This window comes from Mya arenaria, chromosome 9, assembly GCF_026914265.1.
Source record: "Mya arenaria isolate MELC-2E11 chromosome 9, ASM2691426v1".
In the NCBI taxonomy this organism is placed as follows: Eukaryota; Metazoa; Mollusca; class Bivalvia; order Myida; family Myidae; genus Mya; species Mya arenaria.
In genome coordinates, this window is record NC_069130.1 from 32,429,036 (window position 1) to 32,453,782 (window position 24,747).

At 36.1% G+C, this 24,747-nt stretch overlaps 1 protein-coding gene across 3 annotated transcripts in view; it reads left to right on the forward strand.

The window, feature by feature from the left end:
* Nucleotides 1-4,560: 4,560 nt before the first annotated feature.
* LOC128246654 (uncharacterized) overlaps nucleotides 4,561-24,747 on the forward strand; it is a 36,158-nt gene continuing 15,971 nt past the window's right edge. Inside the window, exons 1-6 of one of the 3 annotated variants that reach the window (XM_052964957.1) lie at nucleotides 4,561-4,658; nucleotides 15,545-15,637; nucleotides 16,673-17,521; nucleotides 17,789-20,476; nucleotides 20,962-21,173; nucleotides 21,622-21,834. In XM_052964957.1, the coding sequence (XP_052820917.1) occupies nucleotides 15,568-15,637; nucleotides 16,673-17,521; nucleotides 17,789-20,476; nucleotides 20,962-21,173; nucleotides 21,622-21,834 (4,032 nt within the window). In that variant the 5' untranslated portion in view covers nucleotides 4,561-4,658; nucleotides 15,545-15,567. Of the gene's footprint in view, nucleotides 4,659-8,058; nucleotides 8,340-15,544; nucleotides 15,638-16,672; nucleotides 17,522-17,788; nucleotides 20,477-20,961; nucleotides 21,174-21,621; nucleotides 21,835-24,747 lie in introns of those variants that run through there. The other 2 variants (XM_052964960.1, XM_052964959.1) reach the window with 2 other exon arrangements.

Consider the following 24,747-nt stretch of genomic DNA (forward strand, 5'->3'; position numbering starts at 1 on the left):
CAACGTGAATTTTTAAACAAATCTCTTAGGAAAGCTCTTTGTAATGCATTAGTTCAATGTCATCTTGACCATGCTTCATCATCTTGGTACTGTGGCCTTACCATGAAGTCTAAAAAAAGACTCCAGGTGGCACAAAATAAAATTGTTCGTTTTATTAAAAATTTTCATTGTAGAACCTCGCTTTCAGTGGCAAGTTTTGCTGATCTTGTTTTTTTTTAAATGTCGAACAAAGATGTAGACAGCTTAGGCTAAATCATGTGCACAAAATATTTTATGACAAATGTCCAAGTTATATGAAGGATAATTTTGCCAAATGTAACGAAGTTCACTCATAATTTCACGTTTTGGTGACCAAAAAGTTCCCGGCGAATATTGATTTTTAAAATTTATTGCAGATTTGTGATTTCAACATAATCTTTTACAGCAATATCTTATCTATCATATTTTAGAACATTTGCAATGATTTATTCATGCATTTTTATAAAAAAAAGAATTTTGTATCACCATACCATTTGTGCTAGTGTTACAATATTTCCGGTAAAAACTTGTTTTTTTTTAATATTTTGATCCAAAGAAGTATTTTGTCTTGCACTAAATGGTTCATTTATCTATAAAACAGATTGTACAGACAAAAAATAAAGATTGTTTCGTTTTTCTCAAATAAATTTATTGGAACAAACCCTAATTGGACAACAAGACAGAAAATGCTTTCTGCAAACATAGGTTTTCTTTTTATATCAGATCAGATAAGCTATAAACATAAATGTTTTGTTGTGTTAATATAAATGTCTCTAGTATGGTGCAATTATCATTACCTTTGATATTAAACATATATATTATAAATTGCTAATTGCAGTATGTGCTAGTGTTACCACAAAACAGAATGAGTAACATTAGCAGTATGTCACATTAGCAGTTGGACAGAATGTTTCACAACAAATTAAAATACAGACCTACCACAGACTGTTTGAGCTTGATACAGTATAAAACAAACTATATAAATGATTGATAAACACGGTCAATTGATAATCACAAAAATTCTTAATTCTGTCCAATAAATAACGATATCAAACACAAAAGCGGTATGAATTCAATATAAACTACGTACCTAATGAATGAATACTTACAAACGATAGTTTACAGACGACATTGTTATGTTCGAATAATTGACTCTGGGAAAGTCATCAAATTTCAACGATTTTCTTGCTTTATTAAGCGCTTGTCTTAATGCTAGCGTGACATAATGTTAACGTTACATCGAAGGACAGAATGAGCCAAACTTGGATTAAGTTTTTATCAACGGTATTCACCACTATTTTTATCATTTCAATGTCAACTGTGAACCAATCCAATATAAAAGTAATCGCTACCCGGATGTTAACCCTCAGTCGGTGTAAATTATTCACGAATAGAAAAGGTGCTATCGTCATGCTAAAATGGGACAGAATCGATTTTGAGTAACATTAACACATTTTTAGACCTAAAAAAACTTTATGATCGGGAATGACCAATTTCTTGTTACATGCAATACTGTTTTTATCCGACACGTAGTCTTTGTTTTCAGTGATTTAATAAAGGTGTGTTTAGGCTTAAAACAGTTAGCAGTGGATCATGTCTGCTAATGTTACACAACAATTCGAGGACAGATTACCGTAACGTTATCACCATGCGCAATTACCGAAAATTTAAGTATATTACGAACGAAATGCAATCATTTTAGATATATTATTGTTTTAATTAACATTTCTTGCAAACATTATTCAACAGACAAGAATAAAATACTTACCAGATGTTATTGAAAAGCATCCTCAAAAAAGTGGTATATTGGTACCGGGAAGATTTTCTGTCTTTTTTGTCCTAAATATCGGCATATTTTTACATTTTTTTACCTTATTTAATACAATATATTCATTATTTTAATACAAATCACTTCTATTAGGTGTTCTTATTGGGTTGGGAAAGGCAATTGCTGTATATATGACGTTGACATGCAATAACAATAAATGAAAGCAAATGGGCCAAATAATTGCCTTTTTTGTGAAATCTGCCATATGGCAGTAGATCCAACTTAAAATTTTCTGTCCCACATAATGGTGGTTTTACAGCAGCTTCTTTTTATTATAATGGTATACGGGATTGGAACATGCTTCCAAATAACATCAAAGACACAGAATCAAAGTATGTTTTAATTAGTCAAAACTCACCTCTGAAAGGAGATTGAGAAGTTTGAAAAGTCTGTCTTTTTGTATTCATAATTTTTATGTATTAGATAAATAAGAATATGCACAATTTTTATATAGTTGCTTTGGTAATTTTTAAATATTCCTTATAAAAAAACTATTTGTATAATTCTGTGGTATATTATATAATTATGTGATACTGATAGTAGTTTATTTGTGATGAACGTCATATATTAATTTAATTCATCTGAGTATATGATATAATATTATATAATACTGTTCACTATATCATTTAATGCCAACTTTAATACCTTAGACATGGACCCCGTTAATTGGAAATAAGCTTTTGTACTTGTGCAAATCTTTACGGGTTATCCTGTGCAATGTCATTTATTATGTTAAACTTTATTTGGTAATAAATTAGATAGCTTTATCATTAACACCAGAAGTAATACTTGTTTTAGTAGATCTAGTATTATGTATTTCATGTTAAAGTTTCTGTGATATAACTTATTAGGACTCTAAATATCATGCAAATACAATATGTGATATAATATATATATCTTATATTGATGTAAAATGTACTGTTATTGACATAATGCACGAATAAAACTACTACTAATCTGCGTTTAATACCGGCCCCTCTTTTACGTCAATTCCTGCATCCGCCCCTCAAGTCAAGTCAAGTCAAGTCAATATTTATTTATTGTCGGGTACTATCATCAACAGTTTAACATAAGCTATGAATAGCTTTTGACCGACATTATAGCATAATTTATGTAACTAATATATCACACACATCAGTTCATGCAAATAATAATATTCAGTATGTACACTTGAAACAAATAAATAATTCTTATAGTAAAATCACATAAACATATTTGGCAGTTGAAAGACATTAGACTATATATAGAATGTAGGTAGATTAGCATAATTTATAGCATAAGTTAATCGAAAATACGAATCACAAGGTAATACGACAATGCATTTAGCATGGGAAATAAAACAAAAGAAGTCACAATTAATTAACATGATTTAAATCAAAGACACATTGAAAGAGACCAGCTGCCTAGGCAGTCTAAGCTCGCGAGGTCCCATCCAACATATCTTTGATTAAGACATTTTACAGCATGTTATATGACAGCATTCTTATATGCAAAATGAGCATTTGCAGTTATCTTCGCTCCATGCCCGGACTCAACTCTTGAAATGATTAAAATTAGTTTCTTCCCTAAAATGTTGTGGAAGGGAGTTCCAGAGTTTAGGGGCACCGGAGCGGAAAGAATTGCACCCATATATGTTGTAGTTCATACAGTTGGGATAGCAGCCATCATCTTATATCTAAAGTTAAAGGAATGTTCTTTTATTACCACTAAGTCATGTAGATACATTGGACCCTGCGTGTGGATAATTTTATGGGTTTCTATAGCAATGGACCTTAACCTTCTAAGCTTGAGAGTTGGCAACATTGATTTAGATAAAAGTGTTGGGTAATCAGATGTGTAATCATTGTATATGAATCTGATGACTCGTTCTTGTACTTTTTCAAGCTTCTTAGTATGCACCTCGCCACAAAAATGCCAAGTAATTGGACAGAAATTGAAACTTGATAGGATAAATGAGTAATATATGTTTAATTTTCCTAGTTTACAAAGGTTATGACCTATTCGCTTTAAAACATTAAGCTGTCTTGAGGCTTTCTTGCAAATGCTTGAAATATGGACATCAAATTTAAGTCTATTGTGACACCCAAGAGTTTGACACTGTCTTCACATTTTATAGTTGTCTCATTCAAGTTAAAGGTTATATTTTGGTCCTTAGTTTTCTGTCCTATTGCAATGGCTTGAAATTTTTCGGGGCTGGCTTTCATATGGTTATCTGAGAACCATTGTATTAATATATTACTATCCGACTCCAAAGTTTGGACAACGTTGTCTGTGTTATTGTCGCTATATGATAGAGTATTATCATCAGCATAATTATACAGATTGCTTCTATGTATAAAGTTGAAAATATCGTCGATAAATATATTAAAAAGCACAGGATCTAAAATGGATCCTTGCGGTACTCCTTTACAGATATGTTTCAGTGGGCTTATTTCTGTACCAAGTTTCACACATTGTTTGCGATTGCTTAAGTAATCAGAAATGAACTGATCGATGTTGTTTTTTTACGTTTTCGAAACCCAAAACTTCAGATCCATACAACAAATATAGGAGTTACCATAGAATGGAATGGAAATTTATTTTTTCAAAACTGTTGCCTGCATCTTTTGTCACCGGCTTCTACTCGAAGCGTGGAGCCATGCTTTTCAGGAAGTTTGGTTTTCGGTACCCCAAACTGCGCTTATATGAATGTGCAATTTGAGACAGGAACCAGTATTTGCAAAAAAACAAAAGCGAAAGTGGGACGGACACGGACACAAAAACGGGCAGAATCCTGTGTAAAAGTTTAAATTAAGTACATTTCTTTGAGCAGGTATATCAATATTCAAACATGCATCTGATTTTTGTTATTTCATTTCAGTTACATTTCATGTTGATATTGATAATGCTGAAAATTTCATGACATCTGGGACAAAAAACAAACAAATCGAATCTTACACTCCCAGACGACATCAGCTGATCAGAGAGTGGCATACTTTTTTTTGGAAATTAAATGTTTAGATTGACAATAAATGGTTTAAGACCATGCTTAGAATCATTGTTCATAATTCTAACCTCAAAACAACTTGTATGCCACCAACTAGTCATTTAAAAATGTAGTCCAAATAATTGTATAGTCAAGTTACCCTTAGCGGATCACAACCATTAGCGGATCACTCTCTTTTTAAAGACATGCTATCAAATTTATTTAATTATTATTTTTTTATGAAATTTGGCAGTTATGCACTTCGAAGTATAAGTGAAAATCACAATAAATATTATTTTTATCGGACTTCAAAATAATCTGTATCACACGAACGATTGATGCAACTGTTTATGTGACCCAGTTGTTCCAGCCTCGTTTTGATTGCAACATGTGCTTTTGCCGAGAACTTTTCGTCCAACTACAATGTGTAAGTAAACAATTTAAACATTTTATGAAAGGCCAATATATAACCTCTAAGAAATGGCTGACATTATTTTTTTTCATCAATGCATTGTTTGAATTTGGCGATAATAGTGAAATGTGGGTAATTAACCAGTAGCGGATCGCCATTTTGTTTAATGCAGTGAGTCTGAGGGGTTCTCTCAAAACAGTGAATTTGTAACATTTTGTCATTTCCAAATTATTTAATTATTACACAAACATTGCTGAATACTAATATTACTTTAATTATGATTTAAATATGAATTATGAAACATATCTCTAATTTAGCTTAATTTTTTTACTTTTTATTCTACATCAAAATGATGTATGAATAGTATGGGACATGACAAATTTCAAAAAGCAGAAAAGAAATCCAACATGTACTGAAAAATAACAAATACCTTATCCTTTTATGTATTTTAGTTCCATTATTATATTAGAATCATTTTAAGTCTCTAAATCCAGTTTGCAGGATTTACAGTTGAAGACATCCTCGGCACCCCAGCGTATCATAACCTACTTTTGTATATGATAACATATAGGTTATGATAAGCTGGGGTGCCGAGGATGAGTTGAAGACTGAATCACAGGCGTCTTGCTCATTGATATTAATCAACATTTTAGACGCCTGTGTTTTAATGTACATTAAACTGCAACTTCTATGAGTGTATACCATGCAGTTTGTGATTGTTTTTTAAAAATATCACTTGTGTTTTACAGATGAAAAGAATGAAGATTGAATTGGGTCCAAGTTGACAACATAATTTTGTGAGAAGAGTTGGTGGGGGTTAGAAATCATCTTAGTCTGGAACAGAAAATCAGATTTACATTATCATATTGTAGCAAGGTGAACTTTTAATATATTATTATGCCCCCTTTTGAAAAAAGTGGGGTATATTGTTTTGCACATGTCGGTCGGTCGGTCGGTCTGTCTGTCTGTCTGTCGGTCGGTCGGTCGGAATACCAAATGGTTTCCGATCAATAACTTGAGAACGCTTTGACCGAGGGACCTCATACTTGGTATGTGTATTGGTCATCACCAGCAGATGAACCCTATTGATTTTGAGGTCAGTGGGTCAAAGGTCAAGGTCAGTGTGACCTTTACATGAAAAACGGTTTCCGATCAATAACTTGAGAACGCTTTGACCCAGGGACCTCATACTTGGTAGGTGTATTGGTCATGACCAGCAGATGAACCCTATTGATTTTGAGGTCAGTGGGTCAAAGGTCAAGGTCAGTGTGACCTTAACATGAAAAACGGTTTCCGATCAATAACTTGAGAACGCTTTGACCCAGGGACCTCATACTAGGTAGGCTTATTGGTCATGACCAGCAGATGAACCCTATTGATTTTGAGGTCAGTGGGTCAAAGGTCAAGGTCAGTGTGACCTTTACATGAAAAACGGTTTCCGATCAATAACTTGAGAACGCTTTGACCCAGGAACCTCATACTTGGTAGGTGTATTGGTCATGACCAGCAGATGAACCCTATTGATTTTGAGGTCAGTGGGTCAAAGGTCAAGGTCAGTGTGACCTTAACATGAAAAACGGTTTCCGATCAATAACTTGAGAACGCTTTGACCCAGGGACCTCATACTAGGTAGGCTTATTGGTCATGACCAGCAGATGAACCCTATTGATTTTGAGGTCAGTGGGTCAAAGGTCAAGGTCAGTGTGACTGTAAGCTGAAAAAAGGTTTTCTGATTGTCCATATTTTATTTTCTTATATAGTAGACAGTAGAAATTTATATGTCACTAAATGCATGAGTTGAAGTATCAGTTTTCAGTGAACATCTAGTTTAATTATGCCCCCCTTCGAAGCAGAGGGGTTATATAATTGCTTTGCACATGTCGGTCGGTCTGTTGGAAGACCAAAGCTTGTCCGAGTGATAACTCAACAATTCCCGGACCTATGGTCATCAAACTTGACATGAAGATTAGGTATGACCAGTAGATGACCTGCCTCATATGCATCCAATGACAAATCAGCTGTCATTTCAGTCCATGCATATTTCATTCAATTGTCCAAATATTTCTGGCAACTTGGCGCTCAGGGGGCATAATGTTTGACAAACATCTCTTGTTTGAAATTAATCTTAATGGTGCCTGCTTAATTTACTGTTATAAAACAAGGCAATGTTTTCTCAAACATAAAATTCATATTGTATTGCAGAATATGGATCCCAAACGACAGGGTGGTGCAACTTCATGTAGGAGCCAAGCACAGAAGTCAGCCAAAGCCATATCAAAGAAGTATCGGGGGAAGAAAATGACTCCAGAGAAAGCGTCTAATGTTCGTCGAGCATTATACAGTGTATGCAGTGTGCGAAATTAACGGTAGCCCGATCGCCCGTGGCGACGAAAAATTGACCCAGGCTACGAAAAAGTCCTATAAGGTAGCCCGACTGGCGATGAAATCATCGGGCTTGTTGGTTAAAAAAGATTGTCTGGTAAATGTTTACCTCGACACCGTTGACCGACTTCCGGATAATCTCTCATTGTTATGGATATATTCTGTTGCAGTGATCTCCCTTGTCAAGCAATTATACGCTATATACTGCTTGAAAATAATTATTTTGACGGAAATCATATTTCGGACTGTCAATACTTTTTTTTTGTTTTAGTGATATATTGAAGTTTGGATGTTGCCCCCTGGCAACACAGGACCACACAACCACCATACTTGCATTTTATACAAAATATAATAAGATATTGTACAATTGTCATATCATTCCTTGTTTTTAACCATATAAGGTACTCAAGATGCGTTTTTCTGTTAACCGTTGGGCTATGGAAATCTGGCTTGGGCTACAGAAATCTCAAAGTCTGTAGCCCCTTTGGCTACCAGGTAAAAAAGGTTAATTTCGCACACTGTGTATGTAATGAAAAGCTTACACTAAGGAAAGCAGCTAGAGAATATGGGGTCTCTTATGTGTTTCTTTATAGACCAGAATGATTCAGGGGAAGTGCACATCGAAAAGATCAAGGGGCCGGAAACTGTCTTTTCATCTGCTGAGGAAAAAAGCATGGCCGAATGTCTTAGTGAAATGACCCAGCGCGGATTGGATTTAAAGAAACTCATTTATGGTTTGTAAAATGCACTTTTTTAATTACGAAATAAAGTGTGGCAAATCATGAGGAGTTTTGTTTTATTTAATTGTGCAATGTTTTATACTCAAAGTAGCTTGAATATCGATTCAAATCTTTGTATCTTTTGCCATCATGCTTGTTCATTCAAGGTTATCATGACGTCTGTGTAATTTGTTCAGGTGAAAGTATTAGGTGAACGTTGTACTATTTCTAACACTTTTTACCTGTTACTTCGTATCATTGCATAGGTTGGTACCATAATATTATGCACCAGTCAATTGTAACCCTGCCCCCCCCCCCCCCCCCCCCCCCCCCCAGCTCTGGGGTTTACCAGGAATAGCCGGGGAAATGGGCCGTGTTTTACTTTGAAGGTGGCCCTACAGTGCTGGGTGAATGTGGTGGTTTTATCTTCGCGCCAAAATAGCGGGGAATGGGCCTTATCTAGGGTCCCTGGGTTGCGCTGGCATTTGGCGGGGATTTTACCAGCAGTTCGTGCCCACAGGACGGGGATTTATCCCGGGCATGGCTTTTTTAGCCATTACTTGAAATCTGTCCAGCAAAAACAAAATCGGTCTAGAGTGGAAAATTGTCAGTTTTTAGAAGCCCTGCCAGCAATACAGAACATTGCTAGTATTAGCATGAGACAGCGCAACGCTAATTGCTATCAGGTTTTCAAACGATACCTTGAATATCAACTCAGGTGTAACCGGCAATTGACTAGTAATTTGTCAACATGGACAAAAGGGGCAAGGAAGATGGAATACATGACTGTTTGAGAAATGTTGTAATTATGTTTGCTTAATATTAAACCTTAAAAAATAATACTTTTCCACTGTGGAAAGCCCATAATGGTGTACTGAGAATGTACACTACAATGCAGGCTTATCGTGACATTTCATGGCTTTACACTCAGTTCATACAAATTGAAATGTGCCATATAAGAATACCTGAATCAGACTTTGAATCCTTTGAATTTGATTATCAAAACAAGTATTTGTGTATTTGAATATCTTGCCTCGGTTTGAACAGCGCTGATGCAAAACAAATTAAGAGCATGCAACTGATTTAATTGAGAAATTAGAACACGCATAGATTTAATTAGTGAACATGCGATATCTCATTTTGTCATGCCTGGATTTGTTGTAAATTAAAAAAAAACATGCATTAGTAGGGCTTTAAAAACACACACAACAATTTGCTGGCCTTGACCGATTTTGACCACGCTGGACCGATTTCAGTAACAGAAAATGGTAACAAAATCAATCTGAAATTTGTTCATTTTTAGCTCACCTGTCACATAGTGACAAGGTGAGCTTTTGTGATCACAATTTGTCCGGCGTCCGTCCGTAAACTTTTACTTTAAACGACATCTCCTCATAAACCGCTTAGCCAATTTCATCCAAACTTCACAGGAATGTTCCTTGGGTGGTCCCCTTTGAAAATTGGCCCCGCCCCAGGGGGTCATGGGTATGCTCTATATGTTTATAGTTAAAACTTCAAAAATCTTCTCCTTTGAACTTACTTGGACTAGAGCTAAGATATTTGGCATGATTCATCGTCTAAGGGACCTCTACAAAGATTGTTCAAATTATGGCCTTGGGGTCAAAATTGGCCCCGCCCCGGGGGGTCATGGGTATACTTGATATGTTTATAGTTAAAACTTCAAAAATCTTCTCCTCTTAACTTACTTGGACTAGAGCTTAGATATTTGGCATGATTCATCGTCTAGTGGACCTCTACAAAGATTGTTCAAATTATGTCCTTGGGGTCAAAATTGGCCCTGCCCCGGGGGGTTAGGGTATTCTCTATATGTTTATAGTGAAAACTTCAAAAATCTTTTCCTTTGAACTTACCTGGACTAGAGCTTAGATATTTGGCATGGTTCATCTTCAAGTGGACCTCTACAAAGATTGTTCAAATTATGGCCTTGGGGTCAAAATTGGCCCCGCCCCGGGGGGTCATGGGTATACTTGATATGTTTATAGTTAAAACTTCAAAAATCTTCTCCTCTTAACTTACTTGGACTAGAGCTTAGATATTTGGCATGATTCATCGTCTAGTGGACCTCTACAAAGATTGTTCAAATTATGGCCCTGTGGTCAAAATTGGCCCCGCCCCTGGGTGGTCATGGGTTTTCTCTATATGTTTATATTAAAAAAAATCAAAAAACTCCTCTGAACTTACGTTGCTTACAGCTTAGATATTTGGCTTGATTCATCGTCTAGTGGACCTCTACAAAGATTGTTCAAATTATGGCCTTGGGGTCAAAATTGGCCCCGCCCAGGGGGGTTAGGGTATTCGCTATATGTTTATAGTTAAAACTTCAAAAATCTTCTCCTCTGAACTTACTTGGACTAGAGCTTAGATATTTGGCATGATTCATCGTCTAGTGGACCTCTACAAAGATTGTTCAAATTATGGCCTTGGGGTCAAAATTGGCCCCACCCCCTTCGGGGGTCATGGGTTTTCTCTATATGTTTATAGTGAAAACTTCAAAAATCATCTCCTCTGAACTTACGTGGCTTAGAGCTTAGATATTTGGCATGATTCATCGTCTAGTGGACCTCTACAAAGTTTGTTCAAATTATGGCCTTGGGGTCAAAATTGGCCACACCCCGGGGCTGATGGGTTTTCTCTATATGTGTTATAGTGAAAACTTAAAAAATCTTCTCCGAACTCACAAAGACAAGTAACGTCTTAATTTAAACTGGATAACATATTTAGTACACATACCAATTTTCAATATGGGCCACATACAACAATTAATAACAAATATACATATATAGATACACACGTAAAATCAAGTAGTGACAAGAGCTTAGATATTTGGCATGATATATCATCTAGTTGACTTGTACCAATATTGTTCAATCTTTGGCCCTGGGGTCAAAAAATGGCCCCACCCGGGCGGTCATGGGTTTCCTTATATATGTATATGATGAAAACTTATAAAATCTTCTTCTCCGAAACCAAAAGGCGAAGGCCTTAGATATTTGGTATGAAGCATTGTTTATCGGACCACTATTAAGAATGTTCAAACTTTAGCCCTGGGGTCAAAATTGGCCACGCCCCGTGTTCATAGGCTTAGGTTTTCAATATTTTTATATAATCTTATATAATAAAACTTTAAAAATCCTCTTCTCCAAAATATAAGACCTAGAGCTTTCATATTTGGTATATAGTGTTACCTAGTGGACCTACACCAAAGGTATTCAAATTATTGTCCCGGGGTCAAATTGGCCTTGCTCAGGGGTCATTTGTTTTTACATTGTCTTGTCACTTAAACATCTTTTCCTCTGAAAGTAAAGGTCAGAATGTCTCCATACTTGATATGTAGCATCCTTACATGGTCCTCTCTCAACTTTGTTCAAATGGTTTTGTTTGGCCCCTTTTAGGGGTCACCAGAGCAAAAAATAGAAAAACCTTTAAACAACTTGATCTTATTAACTGCTTGATGGATCTTCAAGTCTGAAGCATCCTAGCATGGGCCTCTGTCAGGTCTTTTCAAATAATTTTGTTTGGCCCCTTTTAAGGGCCACCAGAGCTAAAATTAGTAAAAAAAACATTTTCTTCGCATGAACCCCTTGATAGATCTTCAGCAAATTTGGTTTGAAGTGTCCTTGCATGGACCTCTCTTAAATTTGTTCACATAACTTTGTTTGGCCCGGTTGCCATGGCAACCTAAAGGAAAAGTGTCAACAATTGGTTACAATCATCTTCTTCTCCTAAACCGCTTGGACAATTTTGATGAAACTTCATAGGAATGATCCTTGGTTGGTGCTTTTTCAAAATTGTTCAAAAAAATTAATTCCATGCAGAACTCTGGTTGCCATGGCAACCTGAAGGAAAATATAGGCTGTCGTGTCCGCGCTGTGACTTACTCTTATATGGACAGATTTTAAAATGACTTGCCATATGTTTTCGACATACCAAGACAACGTGTCGTGTGCAAGACCCATGTCCCTACCTCTAAGGTGAAAGATACACTAAGTGTTTATTCACAATGGAATGCTGAATATGAGGACATAAAGAGAGTTGGCTGTCATTTAGTATGATTGGTTTTTTTTCTATGCTCAGAGGCAATTTAATATAACTTGCAATATGTATTTGACACATAAAGGCAAGATCAACTTTTTATGTCCTTGTTCATAGATCAATGTCACATTGGGGGGCATTTGTCACATACTTTGACAGCTCTTGTTCAATATTCTTTGAGAAACAAGCTATATTAATAACAAAGGTTAAACTCTTTTACTCAGGTGAGCAATTTAGGGCCATCATGGCCCTCTTGTTTATATTTTCGGTCCAAAACCGCTTAGTCAGTAAAAATTGTAAAACACAAACCTGGTTTGTCATTCACACATACTCAAGACAACTATCAGATTAAAGAGACCTGGAGCTGCTTTGTTTTTGCTATGATGAACATTACATTTCTTCTAATTGGCCAACGCTTGTAATCAGTTCAAATATGTGATAAATCACAGGAGAGACATTTTGCTGATCATATAATGCAAATATTTTATATTGTTTGCCTTTTTATTTTTTCCATGTCCCAAATAAAACCCTTTTTCTTACACTCAGACTTTGTGTATATACCCGGTATACATGCTAAATGGCAGGTTTCAATACACATTTCGTTAATCTTTAAATTAATTCATCCGAAATTATCAATGGTTATTTATTTTGCCTTAGAATATAACCTTCATTTACAGCCAATGAAATTGCAGATAGGCAATCTTTAAGTTCTAGGCTTAATCATTCAGAATTTCAGAATGGTCCGCCCTCTGTCACTCATGAATCCGATAAACACATCACCTGCATCAGATTTTGCATGACAATGTGTCAATCAATGAGGTTGTATTCTAAATCAGTTAGATGACCTGAATTTAAATCTTAATGATGAAGAAGAGATAGTTTGCTACACTCTCTCCGCCCATTCTTTATCATTAAGATTTTAATTCATGCCATCTAATTATAACAAATGTAAGTCCCATCAACTGCAATCCAAACAAACACCTGCCGCTGCAAGAGTTTAAGTTAACTTAACCAGGCTGATTTAACCTTTTTACACATTTATTGAAATGTTGTATATTTGGGCTGCAGATCAAGTGGTACACTGTGTGATGTCTAGACTGTACGGTCGGAAATAATGTCTAGACCAGGGCTTCTAAAACTTAAGAACCTCAATCGGTCCGGACCCGGCGACGACCAGCCCCACCCTCCACCCCCCAAAGAAAGAAAGACCTGTTCAATAGTCCGATTTTATAGAAATGTCATACATTTTTGCGACGTCTTTTCTGTCAATATTTTTTGCGATGTGGCAATTCGTAAGAGGGCTCTAGAGCCAGCATCGCCGATTCAGATAGTCATTGATACAAGTTTAATTCAAATGAGATTCTCATCGAGTTCTGCGGCGTTTCTAACAAGAAAGATTGCGATCGTAATTAACTGTGGCTGTCGGGATGCGGTAAGACGACAAAAAGTGAAACAGTATTATGATTTATTTGCTTAATGCTTCTTTAGTGGGTCAACATTCAACTGATAATCTTGAATAGTAGTATATATCTATATTTATAATCGGGGCAACAAGCTAAAAGTGTGATATCGACAACGATTTTTTCATTAGTACTGCGAATAAATATGACGTAAGCGGCGGACTCAGCTGTCAGACTATGTAGTTAATCAAGCGTATCGCTGTTGATATCCTATATATTATTACGTTAATTAATTCGGTATTTTAATGCTTTCACGGATTAACAATGACATGCATTTATCTTTAAAGCCGTTTTTAACCAGCAATGGTTCTCTATAACAATTTAAATTTAACCGTTTTGTAATCAACAAACGAATATCATGTAATGATCGACGACGACATAGCATATATTGCCATGTGAAAATATGGACCGATTTTAACACTTAATCAGGAAAGCTGCAAGCAGATCATTAACACATAGTTTGTTCAATTGTGTCTTCTGCTTATACCAAAACACATGATTGGACCGATTGCAAGCGTCTGCTAATTAACAGATGGGCTGGTCGCATCGGTCTCATGGTAACCAAGACACTTTTATGACCTATTGGATGTAGTTTTGAATATGTGAATGACCCATGAATGTTTGTGTATTACAATTTCTACATCTTTTACTGACTTAGTCGTTTTGGACCGAAATTACCAAAAAGAGAAAAAAATTTTTACACTTTTTGAAACTGAAATCGGTCTGGCTTGGTCAAAATCGGTCCAGACCGGCAAATTGCCGGTTTTTAGAAGCCCTGGTCTAGACTGTACGGTCGGAAATAAATTAAAACCAACAGTGCTCGTCGGAGAACCTTGAAATCATGGCCAAAATGTATGATTTTACTGCAATTAAGAATGACCCATTAAAAATAAATCGATTTTGAAAATAATTTTGTGTGTCTGAATTAAGAGTTTTCGAACTATAACTATATAATTTTATATACATAAAAAAAATGTGGGTGGGGGGAGAGAAAAGCATGGCAGTCTTGGTGATGTGCGGTCAATGCCTGTTAAGAGCATGCCAATTTGACATGTAAATAAAAAAATAACTAAAACCAACGTCGAAGCTGGGCAACGTCAAACCCTATATTGAAGGTAGCATAGTTTGTAGAAGACTGAGGTAATTGATAAACAGATGAACCACTATCAAAACATCATTAACAAGTGCCAATTAGAAGCTTTTAGTTGACAGTTTGTAATGAATCACCATTACAACCTTATTTTATATCGTCTAAGTTTAAAAATCAAATGCAAAAATATGACATGATAAGCAAATGAATGATTAGGAAAGTTAAATATCAATGTTTGTATTTTAATGTTATTAATTAGGTGATTTCATATTGGCCTAGTTATTTGTCCGAGGTTAGCTGTATTTGCCTGAGACACGTTGTAAATTACATCCTAAATAAATTTACAGATTGAACAATTTGTAAAATTACATATTTGTTTTTCAATTATCTTTGCAGAACAATCAAATTAAACTTTCACACCTTTTTGATATTTGCAAAGGGGTTTTCTTTGTAAGCAAGAATGTATCAGATTGGTGTTCCAAAAATTAAATGCATATTAATTATCTTGATTGCCATCGGCAATGGGGCTTTTTATTAACTCATGTCTTAAGTGATCACTATCTAGGGTAGTTTCATTTTACCCACATAACTGGCATTAATGTACATGTGTGTTTTAGATATGTGGTACTGAAGTGTTGGGATGTCCTCAGGACAAGGGAGACCACCTGGTGGGCAGGGGAAGCAATATAGAGGTAGTGGCCCTAAAAGAGGTAAGACTATATTATGCTGATCTTTTTTCAGTAACATAGTACAATTTATCATATTAATTCATTGCTAACTATTTGAGCAATTTGTTAAAATCTTTCTGGATGGTGAAAGAGTCATTTTGAGCTCAAAAGCTCAAAGCTTTGATGGAGTTGCTGGTGCCGTCCTTCAAAAAAAATATAACCTAGGCCATTACTCTAATCCATCTGAGATATTCAAAATAAACTTTTTACACATGTTGCAATAAACTATACACACATGTATTGCAAGGTCCATCATAACTCTAACCGTAATAGCTGTCTAGTAATGCCCCTTTTTTCACTGAAAGAACCCCAAAATAGAAAAGGTGCTTTTGTACATGTAACATCATATAGGGATCATGATGTGTGGCTTTTTTACCATGGTATCACTCTTTAATGTCTGCTCTGTAACTTAAACATTTCTAAATCTTGAGCTTTACCAAACATGGTTACTATGTTTTTGTTGGCATTAATGAATATATCGCGGCAAAGTAAATAAAAAGCATGATTGCACTTTCCACTTTCGAGCTATGGACCTTGAATTGTCAAAATTAAATTCACGTTGTCCACTCTCTTACTTAAGCATTTCTTTCCAATCTTAATAAAATGTTGGGACGATGGTTTAAGGTATAATGTCACGATTGCTTATGATAAACAGTCAGATCAACAAACCCCTTGAAGTTATGGCCTTTAAATTCTAAAAAATAACCAAACTCATGCATTTCTTATCCAAATTAAATCAAACCTGTAAGTCATGTTTTAATGCAAGACTCCTGGAGCTACGGTAATTGGATAACATTCACTTTGGAATTATGTTGCTTGAGTTTTCAGAATATGACAATCACTATGCTGGATATTATAATAATTTAACAGTGAAACATGTTCCTACAGTAACATTAATTCTACCCACAATTATTTTTCCAACATTTTCCGTTAAAAAAAAAAAGGTTCCAAATGCGTGACTTGTTCAATTGGCTAAATTCTAATTTTAGAAATATTTTGTTTCTATTGATTATATAGGTGGTAACCAGGGTAACAGAGAGAACACTGACAGAGTGGGTCATAATCAGTCCCAAAGAGGGGGCCATAATCAATCCCAAAGAGGGGGGAATAATCAATCCCAAAGAGGGGGATATAATCAGCCCCAAAGAGGGGGATATAATCAGCCTCAAAGAGGGGGATATGATCAGCCCCAAAGAGGGGGATATGATCAGCCCCAAAGAGGGGGAAATAATCCGCCCCAAAGAGGAGGATATGATCAGCCACAAAGAGGGGGATATGATCAGCCCCAAAGAGGGGGATATAATCAATCCCAAAGAGGGGGATATGATCAGCCCCAAAGAGGGGGGAATAATCAATCCCAAAGAGGGGGATATAATCAGCCCCAAAGAGGGGGGAATAATCAATCCCAAAGAGGGGGATATAATCAGCCCCAAAGAGGGGGGAATAATCAATCCCAAAGAGAGGGATATGATCAGCTCCAAAGAGGGGGGAAAAATCAGCCCCAAAGAGGAGGATATGATCAGCCCCAAAGAGGGGAGAATAATCAATCTCATAGAGGAGGATTTCATCAGCCTCAGAGAGGAGGCCAAAATCAATTTGGAAGAGGGAGTCATAATCCACCCCAAAGAGGGGACTATAGTCAAAATCAAAGAGGGGGACATAATCATCCTGAAAGTGGGGGTCACAATCAGCAAGAAAGATGGGACAATCAGGGTATGGAGCAATTTCCACCAACCCCGGGACAGAACTACAATGATGGGTGTGGTTGTCCACTACCTCCAAACCAACATGGCGTAGGATCCTATGGCCAACAGTTTAACCAACCAGGACAGGGCATTCTAGCAACCCCTCCCATGCAGTATGGAAGTAAGTTATTGCCTTTTAGATAAAAACAAGTTCACACATCAGGTCCTTTTCAATTCTACCATATTGTTGCTTAATGATCTCACATTTAAAATGTTGTGATTAATACTAAACATAAGCATTACAATAAATTGAAAAAATGGGCTTTCACCTGACTAAATAGTGCAAAATGAAGACTTTGTCATAGCAATATTATATGTCTTATGACTGATTTTGAGATGATGAACTTTCTAATGTGTTTTTCATTATCTTTTATATTTCTAATTGCAGCGGTGCCGATGATACCATTGATGTCTATGAACCTGAACATGCCATATTCCCAGCCTTGCCCACCATTTCCTTACTCATCAAATACCCCACCGCATAATTCCCCAGAATATCACCAACAACAACAACCAAGAAACCGTCCCCCTGGCAGCAGGCAAGGTCCACGAAACCAAGGAAACCAGGGCTTGTCCCGGGCATCAAGCACCATGAGTGTTGATAGTATACATTCTGACACAAGTGATGGAAGGAGACAAGGAAAGAAGTTTGAAAAACGAGGAAATCAAAATTTAACAGCAAATAACCAAGGACCGGTGGCTCGGAATAGATACAGTAGTTGTGAACACCTTTCAGAGCCTTCAAGCTTCTCAAATGTTAGTGGCTTGAGCAATGAAGACTATGGAGCTCGTCCAAAAGAGGGGAATCAACAGAGGAATTGTAATGATCGGGTGAATAAGAAATATTTTGAGAATGATTCAAATGTCAGGAATAATAGAAGACCTGATTTACCTTTTAGAGGACAATTCAGGGGCAGGGGAAGAGGACCTTCTCTAAATAGAGGAGGTAGAAGTAGATCTTGGTCTCATATGGCTGGTAGAGGGGGGAGAAATATGAACGTGGATATTGGTCAAAATACTGATGATTCTGACAAAGATAGTTATATTAGTGAAGCTCCAACAAATGTGGATGGCAATGATTTTAGTGATGAAATGAATAAAGGGATAGAAATAATTACAAGGAGGGGAAGAGGTAGAATATATTTGCGTGGATACAGGGGAAGAGGACGGCCATTTAGAGGCAGAGGCGGCCCTTATGGAAAACAATCAAGACAGAGGAAGGAATATGAAGATGGAGAAAGTGATGGAGAAATGGAAGCTGTTGCAGTTGATAATGCTACTGATATCAATGTTGATGAGGCAAAAGAAACTACTACAAAAGCAAGAAGGCAAAATAAAAGGAACAGAAAACGAAGAGTTAAAGGGCAAGTCAGAAGAGGCGGCCAAACTAATAATACTACAGATGAACACATTGATGAGGCTTCTAGTGGAACAGAAGATGAAGTTATGCTAGTCAATGAAAATACTGGTAATGATATTTGTAGTTCAGAAAATATCTTAAAGGAAACATCTTCATCAGGTTTTAAAGTTGATGATATTGAGACTGTTAAGTTGCTGACTCTAAAGAATAGGCTGTCTAGATACAAAAAAAATCTTAATGCATTGATGGACAAGGTTGGGAATTCAGATGAGGTCAAGATAAAACAAGAACAACTTGATGCTATTAAAACAGTTATAGAGAGAAGAAGGGAAACTGAAACAAAAGATGAAGAAATCAAGCAAGATCTAGGAGAGGAAGGTTTGACTGAAGAGGAAACGGAAACAGAGGATGAAACAGATGACGAAGAAGGAGAAAAAGAGCCAAGTAAGGCATGCTTTCAGAGGTCAAGTCGTGCATACAGGTCAGCAAAAGTATTTATATCATTCAAGCCCAGAGCATCAAAAAAGACAGGCAAATTTCGAAAGAATGAGTCACCAGTTTCTGAAAAAACTGTTGATGGAAAAACAAGCAAAAATAACAAAGCAAAAGAAGAGTTTGGATTAAATATTCCTGAGAAGAAAGCAAGTGTATTAACAGACTTGCTGTCTAAACTAGATAAGTTGATTGTAAGTGGAACTGCAAAGGAGCAAAACGTTCCAATTCAAGCAAAACAGGAAGATGTTAGTCCAAATGTGGCTAGTGGTACAAATGAACCAAAGAAACCTGATAATAAAAGAGTGAAGCATCATTCAGGTGGGAATCCATTAGCAAATGATGTGTTTAAGTACATGGTGAGAACATTTGAAGGGCAGGGTGAGCCAAATGATATCCACAGAGAGTCTGGAATGTTTCCAGTCGATTGCAACATTGAACAATGGTTTAGAGCCATGAAAACTAGATTTTCAGTGTTTGAAAAAGATGGGAAAGTCATTCATGTTGCAGTCTATATGAAGGACATTTCGTACTGCCTAGATTATATCAAGGCAACTGGATGTTCAAAGGAATGCACAAGATATCACGTGTGTAAAGATATGCTTTGTAACAATTGTAAGTTCGGAGCTGGAAAATGCAAATTCAGCCATGATTTCCTTGATAAAAGAAATATGGCGACCACCAAGAAGCTTGGTATGAATGATGTCTTCAGCAATGATGAAATTTGTAGCATTTTGAAAGTGAGATATCCTCATGCATGTGAGTACTGGATAGCAAACGATGGCACATGTGAAGATTCAATTTGCATAGGTCTTCACCTTTGTGATCGATTTATATTTGGAAAGTGTTTGAGGGAAGATAGTTGTGCTTTAGGGCATGATTTTACAACAGAACACAATAGAGAAATTATGAAAGCATTCAAGATGGAGAATTGGAACAGTCCATTTATGAGAAAGATGATTTACCTGAAAAGAACACCAAATACTTCTGAAAGAATGGATGAACCTTCCTTTGAAAGAAATTTAGATTTTGAAGAAGAGATTGTTGAACTTGAATATATTGAAAGCGTTGTAGATGAAAATGCAGTTGTAGAAGAAGAGATTGATAACAAGGCTGGGCATGAAGATACTGAGGAGGTTAGAGCAGGGAGAAAAAGAAATCCTCGTCAAAGAGGGAGGGCGCGGAAAACGTCCTCAAACAAGGACTATGATTCAGTTCAAACAGGTAAGTTTTTTAGTTTAATGCTCATTTCTTTGATGTGTCTGTACAGAATTGTTTTCCAAATCATGAAATTCTATTTTACTTGTTTCTGCTAGACATCACAATTGAAGAAAATAAGTTATATGAAATAATGGTGATTTGTAATACATCGTTTTTATTAGCTTGGCTGTCTTTGAAAGAAAATGTGTTATGAAAATAATTTTAGTGTTGTCACCGTTGTACAAAACCTTTAACCTTATATAATTAGCCATTACCCAAAAAAGCATCAAAGGTATGCAAATAGAACTTGGTACCTATGTTTCCAGAGACAACATGCACATGTATATATATAGTAAACGGTATAACTCTGGCTTTAACACTTATTGAGTTATGTCCCTTGTACAGTTGAAAACAACAGATGATTGTTGGTCTTTGCTGTGCGTCACTCTTGTTAAGCTTTTCAATTGTGAAAATACTAAAGTTTAAAGAGTAGCTATCAATTGTTATAGTTCATTCAGATATGGCTGGAGAGACCTTCCTGTGTGAAAAGCATTTAATGGATTCCTGCAAAAGATCAGGTTGCAAGTTTCATCATACCCAGAGTAAATCAACATACATCTGGCAGGTAAAGATGTGGGGAGAATGGCGGGAAATTCTTAACCAGGAGGGGGCAGAACAACTGTACTGCAAACCAGGATGCAACCACTCAGAGAGTTTTGAAGTAAGTTTAAATGGGATTTCATTTCATTTATAATTTTTTTGTACTATTTAATGATTTTTTACTGAGGATAAATAGATGACTTTAAACAGAATTGAGATTTAAACTTCTAGTTCTTCTGTAGTATTTAGTTCAAACTTGTATAATTTACAATGATTGTATTAATCAATAATCATTCTCATAGGCACGATTATATGCGATAATGTGGTCTTGTGTTGTGGGGGAAACAGAATTATCTGGAGGAAACACTCTTGTCTGGCTTGGTGACCACAAACCAAACATACATACACCAAGGCTGGGAATCGAACCGGGTCGACCAGGTGAGAAGTGAGAGCGCTAACATCTGTGCTTACCGAACAACCAAATACTTGAAGTATTTGACCTACATTAATGTTCAGCTCATGATATTTCTGATTGGCATTCAATAATACTATACATCTTCATATTTTAGGACATAGACAGTCATCTTACACACTGTCAACTAGAATTCAAACCAATACTTCAAGCCATCATCAGCAGTGAAATTGTTGAATTGTCAGAAGTTGAAGCTCGCCGCCTCTCAACTCGTTCATACAGTCAGGTGAAACACCGGGAAACTGGCTTTGCGACACAGTGGAGATGGTACTGGAAAGATAATTCTGGCACGTGGATGCTGTTTGATTCAGTAAGTTAGATATTTTGTCACGAAACTATTTTGTTAAGGTTGTCTGATTTTTCAGAAAGTGGTTTTGGTATTGTGATGGCCTTGCAAAGCGTGAAACTTTGTACACATGTTGCCACTTCAAGCATGTTATTTTTCAGTTGTCTGTGGGGTTTTCACCATTTTAGGAATGGGGTTGGGTCCAACTTTTATTTTAAAGAATAAACATTTTTTTCATACCTTTTAACATTTTTTTCACATAAAAGAAAAGAATATGAATTGGTAATAGGACAAAAATGGTCTGTAAAAAATGCTAGTTGTGGGGCATTTTTATCAGCAACTACCAGTTTTAAATTACTGAAACTTTATTGAAAGCGTAATTTACAGTACAAGATGTAATTACTGGTAAACGGATATTATCAGCACATTCATGTCCAATGATCCCTTTATTCATGTAAGGGTATTTCTCAACAACTATGGGCTTGAATTCAATGAAACATTATGGGAAGCTTTACTTACAACAGGAGATACATGTGCATATTTTCATCACATTATGGTTCTATAATTTTTCACAGAGTTATGGCCCTTTGTCATGCATTGGGGATTTTAAATAAACATGGCTCAAATCTTAGGCACATAAAGCTACCCGTCTTGTGGGAAACACAGGTCGCTGTCTTTGAACTTGTCGCATGCAAGACCCACATACCTACGCAGAAGGTTAAGGTTACACTTAGAGGTCAATCAGTATGGAATGCTGCATACCGTAAATGACTGGGTATAAGACGATAGGGGGTATTAGACGCAGACCAAAAAATCCATAAAAAATATGAGAAAAAACTTTTAATGTAAGTTTTGGGTTAAAGGACGCATAGAAAATATGTCAAAATCGTCTGCCAATCTTGGCCACCATGTTTGTTGACAGTGACGAAAAAAAAAAAAATTGTGAAAATGGCGATGGTTATCTTTAAAACCATACAATGATAATGCAAAATATGTTTCATTTTTTTTCGTTTCATGTTAGGATAGGCACTGAAAATTACTTAGTGTGACAAATTGTTTCTGGATGGCACTGAAATGTACCTTTTATGACTATTTGTAAGATTTCTTTCTGACAGTATATTGTAAACGATAACATGTCGAGAATGAATAGGGAAGATGCTGTATGCAAAAACTTTATATTGTACGGGCTTGTTCTCAAAGTGTCAACACCTACAGAAAAGAATAAAGAACATGGAAAAGTGCGAAAAATCATGACCATTATTGCATCAGTTTGTAGTATTGGTATGTTAAACAGGTCTAAAGGCAGTGCAAATTTTAATATTGAATAATTTTAATAATTTAAATCGTACAATATTTTTTTTTTTATTATAAACATCTTGCGATATACTGTATCCCGATCTTCAACTGCCGTTTTAACCCGTATATACTCAATCGATATGATACGAGTAACTTCCCTTTCTACATAAATCTAAACAAACTCTCGGCCTGAAATCGACCTCAGAAAAAAGTTCAAAAGTTTGTTACTGGGTATTATACGCAGGCATTTTTTTACATCGAAATCTGAGGGGAAAAAATGCGTCTAATACCCAGTCATTTACGGTACTTTTTTATTCAGAGAATAGGCGGTGCACAGTGGTATTTTCAAATAATCTGGCAAAGATCTTTGGCACATAAAGACTTTAATGTGTCGTGTGAAAGACCAACGCCACTATGAACTATAGTGACATGGAAATATTTATTGTAACATTTTAAACATTACAAATCTTGTCTGACATTACCTGTAAAAATCAACAGCATAAAAGTTCATGTCATGCTCTGCAAATACTGTTTTTATACCACTATAACTTCCGTAATTTGCATCCATTTTTGATGCAATTTTCCAGTGGTCAAAATAATCACTAGCCCATAAGCTCTGCACTGATGAAAGCGTCGGCATCCGGTTAAAGTTTTAGGGCAAGTTGGGATTTTCACTTATAAGTCCAATACCCTACATTCAATTGACTTAATACTTCACGCAGTTGTTCAGGGCCATCACATGATGAGGTTAGATAACTCCATATTATTCTTTACACAGATTATGGCCCCTGATTGACTATGGAACTTAGGTTAAAGTTTTAGGGCAATCTGAATATTTATTAATAACTTCTATATCCTTTGTTCAATTGACTTAATACTTTACACAGTTGTTCAGGACCATCACACAATGAGGTTACATAACTCCATAGTATCCTAAATACAAGTTATGGCCCCTGATTGACATAGGTTAAAGTTTTAGGGCAGGTTAAAGTTTTAGGGCAAGTTGGGATTTTCACTTGAAACTCCAATACCATTCATTCAATTGACTTAATACTTCACACAGATGTTCAGAGCCATCACATAATGAGGTTACATAACCCTGATTGACTATGGAACTTAGGTTAAAGTTTTAGGGCAGGTTGGGATATTGTTTAATAACTTCTATACCCTTCATTCAATTGACTTAATACTGCACACAATTGTTTAGGACCATCACCCAATGAGGTTACTTAACTCCATATCCTTAATACAAGTTATGGCCCCTGATTGACTTAGGTTAAAGTTTTAGGCAAGTAAAAGTTAAGGGCAAGTTGGGATTTTAATAAAAAAAACTTCTATACCGTTCATTAAATGCACTTAATAAAATTCAAAATTATTTACGACCATCTTTCAACAAGAAACATAACTCCATTTTAAGCATAAATACAAATTATGGCCCTTGAATTATTTTTTTTTATGCCCCCAAAGGTGGGCATATTAATATCGCACCGTCTGTCCGTCCGTCCTTCCGTCCGTCCGTGTGTCCGGCTCAATAACTCGTGTCTGGGCTGTAACTTTCCCTTGTATGGACAGATTTTAAAATGACTTGCCACATGTGTTCCACATTCCAAGACGACGTGTCACGTGCAAGACCGTGTTCAT